The sequence below is a fragment of the Notolepis coatsorum genome (genome assembly GCF_963971535.1).
Source record: "Notolepis coatsorum genome assembly, chromosome: 17".
NCBI classification, from domain to species: domain Eukaryota; kingdom Metazoa; phylum Chordata; class Actinopteri; order Aulopiformes; family Paralepididae; genus Notolepis; species Notolepis coatsorum.
This window is the reverse complement of record NC_140181.1, coordinates 108,244,138-108,253,448: the sequence shown is the minus strand read 5'-3', so window position 1 is coordinate 108,253,448 and position 9,311 is coordinate 108,244,138. Positions and strand designations below refer to the sequence as shown.

General features: G+C 37.1%; 1 protein-coding gene across 1 annotated transcript in view; it reads right to left on the bottom strand.

Annotated features, from left to right (window-relative positions):
• Nucleotides 1-2,830: 2,830 nt before the first annotated feature.
• The window catches only part of LOC311244220 (calcium-responsive transactivator-like), a gene marked incomplete at both ends in the record, with an annotated part of 47,900 nt that continues 41,419 nt past the window's right edge, over nucleotides 2,831-9,311 (bottom strand). The window contains 2 exons of the mRNA XM_084333626.1: nucleotides 2,831-2,857; nucleotides 7,384-7,511. Coding sequence (XP_084189752.1) covers nucleotides 2,831-2,857; nucleotides 7,384-7,511 — 155 coding nt within the window. The remainder of the gene's footprint in view (nucleotides 2,858-7,383; nucleotides 7,512-9,311) is intronic.

Here is a 9,311-nt window from a genome sequence, read left to right as displayed (position 1 = left end):
TGTGAGCTCTTACACCCAAATTAGTTTTTAATTCTAGTCGAGATCTTCTAGAATATAAACTAATTAACTAACTAATTTGAGTATAAGAGCTCACACAAATATTTTATGATCTTATAAAGTCAAAGGTTTATACATCTTCATCATTAGGTATACTGCAAAAGCCCCCTACATAGATTTAATAAAATAAATCAACAGGCCTATATTGGTTAGGCCTAATTGGCCATTATGGTCAAGGCTTTGCATATTTTATAATAATATATATTTCTAGATCAGTAGCCTAGTTTTGAAACTTCTCCTCTGGAGATTTCAAAATTGATTAAATTTTTTGAAGACTAACCTAAATATACCCTTTTTAGGCCTTAACCTACAAAGTGTGTTTGTGTAGTGTTGTCATCTCACATTGCTGAGAAAGTCTGTTTGTGTCGTGTTGTCATCTCACATTGCTGAAAGTCTGTTTGTGTAGTGTTGTCATCTCACATTACTGAGAAAGTCTGTTTGTGTCGTGTTGTGTTGTCATCTCACATAGCTGAGAAAGGCTATGGCAGCAGAGTAAAGTTAATAACAATACTGAATAACTTGGGAGACCTGTTATAATATTCACTTAACCTACAGGGTTCTGACTACTCAGTTGCTGGAACAGTTTTAAATGACTCTAATCATGGCACGTGATTTTCACTCATTCATTATATAATTCACAAGCGGACTTATGAAAGGTGAAGGTCAATTTATTTGATATATTAACAGTAACAAAAGAACAGGCAATTTAGTCTTACAGTGAATACCATTCATATTCAAAATACATAAACCCTGGAACTCCATCTCTCTCTCTCTCACACAGATTCACACACGAACACAGTGATAAACACACAGATCAATGACAAAACACTAAATAACTGGGAAAACATATTCAACTCACAGGAAAATTAAACATTGATATACAGTATATACTGTAGATACATATAGATTGGAGTGTAGAGGCCTATGATTGTCACTGTTGAGTGGCATTATAGTCAGCTGTTTGACAGCCAGGTATCTCCCCATCTAGATTAACATCCTGCAAAAAGACTGCAACCAGTGTGCTCTTCCCTCTGATGTAAGCTGAATCACTGCGGCACACCCCACTACGGTAGGATCTTTATTACGATTCACTTCCCTGTGTAATAAACTGTGATTGGCATTATGACCAGAGGTGTTCTCTAAAAAAATCGAAAACATTAAAGACTGTAATCTGTCCATGTTGTACTTTATCAAAATAAATAAATAAAAATATAATAAGGCAAGTGTGCTTTGTTAGGGCATATGGATTTACACTTGTCCCGTCTACGCTCCCGTTCCCGCCTCTTTATATGACACAGCAGAAGAGGTTTTGAATGAAGGAAATACAACAGCACATTGCTATTATGTTTGCAAACAACCCTAGGCAATCTGTAAATAGATCATGTAGAAAATACAGAAAAATAAATAGGTCTTTCAAAAACATAAAAAATAACATAACTTGTTAGCTACAGTATAACCAAACAATAAGAAATGTAATAAAAAATGATAATGCACTAAACAAGATTTTTCCATTTTTATACCTGCAGCAGTCACTGGTACAAAAGAAAGCTGTACAAGTATATAATGAGAACTAACCCCAACATGACTGAGTGTATTGCACTTATTGTAAGTAGAGAGGTGTAGGACATTCTACCATTCTGTCCCTGTGTTGCTTTGGCTATTTGAGGATCAAAAGGATCAATTCAAAGAAAATAAACAGCTTGAATCACACAACGTATTAAAATAACACTATCACAAGGGGGGGGGGGGGGGGGGTGGAAAGTGCAAACAAAGTGGCAAATTAGAATCGTAAAAAAAAGAAAAGAAAAGTGAACTTATTGGCACCAATACAATATGACACCTTTCTACAGTACACCATAGAAATATCAGCGTGTGCAGAGGAAAATAAATGGTTCAGTGTCGTGAAGATGGTCAGTGATGCACACACTCCTAAGTCTGAATTGGTCGGTTATCTACTGTGCCTATGACTGGAGTAAGACGTATACACTAAAGACAGCATGAGAACACAGAATGTCAGACCACACACCACATCAGTTTGACGAACACGGACAGACTCTCCTGAACAGGTCAGGCATAACGACCGACGTTTTCACCTTTTGTAAAAGTTAATTTCCTTTATCACGATAAGATAAACATTGTGCCTCTACTAGGAATCACTTTTAGCACCTAGTCTATATGGGTTAGGGTTAGATGGGATACATATCAAGGGACGTCTCCCTTTATTTGAAGCGTTCTCTTTTATAGCTACGATCTCAAAAAGACACTCAGCAAAAAAAAGAAAAAAAAGAAAGGCATATAAAAGAACATGAACGATAAAATAGACGATGAATATGAGTGAGGCACAGAGAGAATACAAAAGGAAGATAATAAAAAGGAGGTATACAGAAACAGGGAAGCAGGCGTTACCAGTAGCTCGACTGTGCGGTTCCCTCAGCTAAGCGCCCTTTTGAACGCTTGTGTGGAAGCTCCACATTCGCCATCGTCTCTCCAGAACCGCCCCTTCCTCAGTGGAGGCCCCCCCCCCACACAGTTACAACAGTTTAGTGAGCAAAGCAGATGAGGAAAAGGGTCACTTTGGACCTGATTATTTTCTCCCAGCTAGAAAGAGCAAGACAAGGGGATTATGAATCTGACGTAAAGCCCAGTCCTTCTGATAGACGACAGCACGGCACCAAGGAACCGCTCCCTCCTCCTCCTCTTCTTCTTCAACCGGCAGGAAGAACCGCTCCCTCCTCCTCCTCTTCTTCAACCGGCAGGAAGAGGAAGCGATACTTTACTGCTGATAGTCTCCATACTGACCCTACGAAGTTCAAAACAGATCACAGACAATTAAGGTCGCATTAAGGATTAATTAAGGATTAGCACTGAGTTGCATTTACAACATAGGGAGGTGTAGTCTGACGTCACTTTAGTTTCCCGCACGGTCCACCCGTATAGGGATTTATCATTGGGAACATTTATTATCGGCTATTGTAACAATTCTGCCTCGTGAACATTGGCAAGCTTTCCATTTTTGCACAAGATGAGTTCCCTTCTATCACCATGCAACATTATTGTTTAAGCATTTTTGGTTGAAATAAAATCATACGTAATTATTGTACGATTAATTGCGAATTGTTTCATGTTGAGCTATAGATTGTGGATGAATACACACAGAAAGGTACACCGTGCCAATGTTCATGCTTTATTTGTTTTAAACGAGACGATTTAGAAATGTGTCCATTGGAAATACATTGCAATTTCAAGTGAGGTGGACCGGCCGGAAACAACAATGACGTCACCACTACACCTCCCTATTGCGATAATGTGTAATTGTTTACACCTGCTGGCTGCGAGCGGTACCGTCTCTGTGTTTTCAATAAATGTCCCATGAGCTCATTTAATCTGTTGCGTTCCGTGTGCTTTCTTTTTCTTTGCATGCAGGCTTTCCACAGAGGGAAGGGTTCCATGGTGGTCAGGGTGGCTGTGTATTTGTTTTCCATTGTTGCAGAAAATACCCCGCTTTCTGTGGGCGAGGAAACCATCAGGTCTCACTATACGGCCTTGTATATCATTCACTGCTCTCTTATACTTCCTTACATATCATACTGTGTGGAAGTATGGGGGTCGACATTTTAAAATACTGTAAATCCAATAGTCTTACTGCAAAAGCGGGCCATTTGGAGCATTTATAAGGCTGGTTACTATGAACACACAAACCCACGGTTTATAAAGTTATGAAATGTAATGATTTGGTTTATTATAAAATAATGCAAATAATGTACAGAGCTAAAGCAAAGTTACTCACGGACGGTGTGCAAAGTATTTTTTTTCCAATACGTTTTTCCAGTAAGTTTACTGTTCAAAAAGCTAAGAAAGGGATTAAAAGGAGATGCAAAAGTAATTCACTTTTGGTTTTCCAAAAAAAAGGTTTGTATTTATTTTGGAGCATTACAAATGTGAATAATTTTTGTGAGAATTTTGGATTCCACCAAACTTTTATTAAATTGATTAAGGGAATATATAAAGAACCTAACGCAAGAGTAAGAGTGAATGGGACACTCTCTACGAACTTTATTTTAAAAAGGGGGACAAGACAAGGGGACCCATTATCGCCCCAAATATTTGCTTTATGCATAGAACCCTTAGCCGAAAGCATAAGGAAAAATATGAGGATAAAAGGTCTCACAATAAAGGAAGATGAACATAAACTAGCACTGTACGCGGACGACATCATAGTGTATCTTACAGATATATATATTTCACTACCGGAGTTACTCAATGAAATTACAAACTATGGAGTTCTGTCTGGATATAAGCTTAATTTAAATAAAACTGAAGCTATGGAAGTAGTTGACCACTTGGAGAAAGACTTCAAAAAACAGTTTAACTTTAAATGGGACCGGAACAAAGTGAGATATCTGGGAATAACTATACCTAATAACCTAGACCATCTACATCAGTGTAATTATGGAAGGTCTGAATAGGTGGAAAATTGTACCTCTCACTTTATTTGAAAAAAATTATATTATTAAAATGAACATCTTGCCACGTTTTCTATTTTTATTCCAAAACATGCCATTATACATAACACCTAAATGTTTCAATGTTTGGGAGGGGCTGCCGAGAAAATGTATATGGGATGAAAATAAACCTAGAGTCAAACTCAAAATCCTGGAAAAAAAAAGGAGGGGGACTAGCATTACCAAATTTTATTAATTATTATTACGCAGCACAGGTAAAACCGATTCTAATATGGATGAAAAACGAGATGAGACCCAAATGAAAGTCAATTGAGTTCAATCTAGTGGAATCACTCAGCACATTGATCTTCTCCAGATATAAAAAAGCACAGATCAAAATACACAATTACTCTATATGTAACACATTTAAAATCTGGAGGGAAATATGTAAAATAAATAAAATTAAGGAACAAGAAATGATTTGCTTAAGACAAATAGCATGGGACCCAGATTTTTCTCCAAACAGTATTGATGGTTTTTTTAAGACATGGGAAGCTAAGGGCCTCATACGTTTCTATCAAATGTACAATGAAGGAGTGGATTCTTTTGAAAATGTAGCTAATAAATATGCCTGTCCTAGTAATCACTTTCACCGATACCTGCAAGTAAGAAGCTACTTAAGAGAAAAAGTCCAAATTAAAACTCTTGAAGATCTCCACCCCCTACTGAAATACATGATAAAGACTCAACAAAGCCATAACCTCAAAAACACAACTGGACAAATCTACAAAATGCTTCAAGAAAACAAAATTGAAGATTTAAGCTATATTAAAAATAAATGGGAGAAGGAACTGAAAACAAACATACCAGATAAGGAGTGGAATCAAAGCTTTAAAGATATCTTCCATTACATAAAATCACCCTTTTGGCAGGAATATGATTGGAAAATAAATATGAGGTACTTTAACACCATCGAGTATGTCCAAATACGCACAAAATGATCGCGGCTGCTGGAGGGAGTGTGGGGAGAAGAATGCTGACCATACACATATTTTCTTTACATGTAAAAAAAAATTAAAATCTACTGGTCAGATATTTTAGACATAATAGAACAGATGTTTGAGGAAGTGGGTATAGAAAAACATGATATACTCTTAGGAACACGCCCCAAAAACGTACAAAAAGAAGAACTATACCTTTTTTTTTATTTTGAGAGCTGCAGCACGTAAACAAATTACAAGAGCTTGGAAAAAACTTGAACCCCCGAAAGTAAACAAATGGTTAGAAACTGTAGAGGACATATATAGTATGGAAAAGGTAACCTACAAAATCAATAAGAATGAAAATATGCTGGGAAAAAGATGGGGTCTCTTTAAACTATGGAGGGGTACTAGATGACAGACAGATCAGTCTTTGAGGAAGATTTGAAGTAACATGAAACAGTGATGATCTACTGCTCAATTGTTGGGGAACACCCCTTAGGCCTACAGCTACACCTACAATGAAAATTCAAGCCTTTTTACTTGTATTATTATTATTATTATTATTATTATTATTATTATTATTATTATTATTATTATTATTATTATTATTATTATTATTATTATTATTATTATTATTATTATTATTATTATTATTATTATTATTATTATTAATTTTCTGTTTTTTGCTTAGTTTCTTTTTTCTATGAATTTTTTATTTGTTTGCTATTATTATTGTTGTTGTTGTTTTTCTTGTGTGTGTATGTGGGGACGAGTAGGGATGGATGTTGGATGTGTACCGGTCCGGGATCTATACTGGTGCTCACCCCTTTGTTTGTGTTTTTAAATAAAAGAGTGTCAATATTTGGAATATGCGTATGTACATTTGTGTGTGTATGTACGTATGTAAGTATGGATAGGTGCAGTTATGTATGTGTATGTGGGTACACATACTATACCTAAATGTAAAATGATTTTCTTTGACACAATAAAGTATAAAAAAAAAAAAATGTGAATCATTTTTATAGATTTATATTTGGAGGCTATAGGAATATAGGACAGGCATATATAAGCATTATGCTTCAGCCTGTACCTTTCCAGTAAATCAAAAGACTGTTGACAGTCTGAAATGATTGTGGATATTGTATTGTGTGTGATGACTGAATAAAATAAATGACTACTACTACTACTTATTTTACAAGTACAGTGTTGCTCACATGCTTTCGAGCAACACTGTACTTATTGTACTTATTTTATACCTATTCTTATGTCTGCACTTTATGCTTTTATTCTGTCAACTGTATGCTAATTGTACGCCTATGTTCATTTTATGATATTTGCTGTGAAGCACTTTGAGCTGCAATCCATGTATGAAAGGTGCTGTATAAATAATAAAGTTATTGTTATTATTATTACTGCTATTCTAGGCATACATCCGACACTGTGAGAAGGCTGGCCCGGTTAGTCGCACCAGAACATCTGAGGCCGTAGCGGAGACAGTGAGTGGTGTGTTGAAGCACTGGAGGCCATACTTTGTTATGTACATGCTCCATAACTGAATTAACTAATTAATAAGAAATATTACGCATTGTTGCTTTAACCATCTCGTTATTTCATTAGGATAACATACAGCAAAGTACCAGTAAAGTATCTTTGTTACATATTGACAGGGCAACTTCAATTGGTTTGACTGTCAGAGTAACCTCTTTCCCGGCTCTCTCTCTCTCTCTGTGTGTGTGTGTGTGTGTGTGTGTGTGTGTGTGTGTGTGTGTGTGTGTGTGTGTGTGTGTGTGTGTGTGTGTGTGTGTGTGTGTGTGTGTGTGTGTGTGTGTGTGTGTGTGTGTGTGTGTGTGTGTGTGTGTGTGTGTGTGTGTGTGTGTGTGTGTGTGTGTGTGTGTGTGTACCTGTTCATAGGCGTAGGGTCTCTGTGTCTGTGCTCCAGGGCCCGGTTGGGAGGAGCGGTAGGAGCCGTACTGTTGGCCCTGAGCCTGTTGATACTGAGTGTACTGGGAGGGCACACCCTGCCCGGGACCTGGGGGGTTAATGGTACACTTACAGCAAACCAAATGATCAGTTCATGTGTTTTTTGTGTGCATGTGTGTGTGTGTGTGTGTGTGTGTGTGTGTATGTGTGTGTGTGTGTGTGTGCAACATATAAGCTGTATAAGCACACCAGTGTGAAGCCATATATGCTCAATCTGTCATATTGATGTTGTTGTTGTTAATGGGAATAACAGAGAGGTTCTCATCCTAGAAGTTGGTTGCACATTTGAGTCTAGACTCTAGAGGAAGCCTTTACCACCAAAATGTTAAAATATCAACTGTAAGACCATACCATATCACAACTCGGCCACAACTGTAAACTTTTAGCCTTCATATTTGGAAGCCTGGGTCATGTCCATCAATTGGGTGTTAGAGGCCTTCAGATGGCTGGTCTTCCGAAGAGAAGAGCCAAACCATTAGCAAGATATTGCTTAGTGTCGGCAATTATTGGCAGCCGGGCACTTTGGAGAAGACGCTGCTATCTGTATCCATGAGCTGTGTGTTGATTGTCAGGTTCATCATCCATGTGTGTGTGTGTGTGTGTGTGTGTGTGTGTGTCTGTGTGCAGGGATTAAAGCAAAAACAAATCTCCTGACTGAACTTTTTTTCAGGCCAAGTCATATTCTTATTTTAACCTCCACTATATATTTTTATTTAATAGCGTTAGCGTTTTAAGGGAACTCGATTATTTTGAACATCTTTTCTATTGCCAGTTTGCTTTTACGTAATATCAATGCTGTTTTCAATTCATTAAAGGGGAACTATTTTACTATTTCTTTCACTATTTGGGCACTTTTACACAATTCCTGTGAGTCTATGGAACACCTCTGTAAGGTTTTTTTTCAAAAAAAATTAATTGTTTTGTATTTCTAATCAAGTACTCAAAAACAGCATTTTTCTACCTCAAGATCTTAAGCCGTTTTGAGGCTGGGCTCTAACCACTGTGTGGCCTGGTGGCAACTGGTGGCCACATTATTATGCAGCTGAGAAATCTCTGACATCACAGATATGCACATTTTCAGATGACTCAGTTCAGTGAGGGTGAATATTGTGAGAGGAGAATTGGAAGAATGCGCCAATATGAGAATTAGAGACATAGATCCTATTAGTCCACATAGCCAGGAAACAATGCTAAACACTGAAAAAGGCCATTTATAAGATAGTTCCCCTTTAAATGAAACTGATTGCAAGGGTTGACTGACTTTGTCATACAAATAAACAAATCTACATACTGTAACTTTTAAGTATAGTGTATAGTTCAAATTATGTATTGTCTATAGCTCAAATTCAGTATTGTGTATAGTTCAAATTATGTATTGTGTATAGTTCAAATTCAGTATTGTGTATAGTTCAAATTATGTATTGTCTATAGTTCAAATTATGTATTGTGTATAGGGCAAATACAGTAAAATGATAGCATTTTAAAACTCTGTCCTGTAACATTTTATATGTTTAAAGAGAATTTAGCGTATATCAGCCTATGATTTATGGTAAAGTCGATTCCCTTCTTCAGATGACTTTGGTATCTCTCATAAGAAGACAGGCACATGCTCATGCTCCTCAGTGCAGGGCTGATTTCCATTTTGGAGGCGTTTTTCTCTGTTGCCTTCATGTGGGACTTGATAATGGCTAAGCCTTCATAATTATGTCTCAATGTTCAGCCTGGCCCTGTCTTTTTCAATGATGTCATCCATGATGTTAAATGATCCTTCGACAAGAGGGCCAGTGAACAATGACAGAAGGGCCTTTACCCACTTCCCCAAGATGGGGAATATCATCCCTCCTTCTGG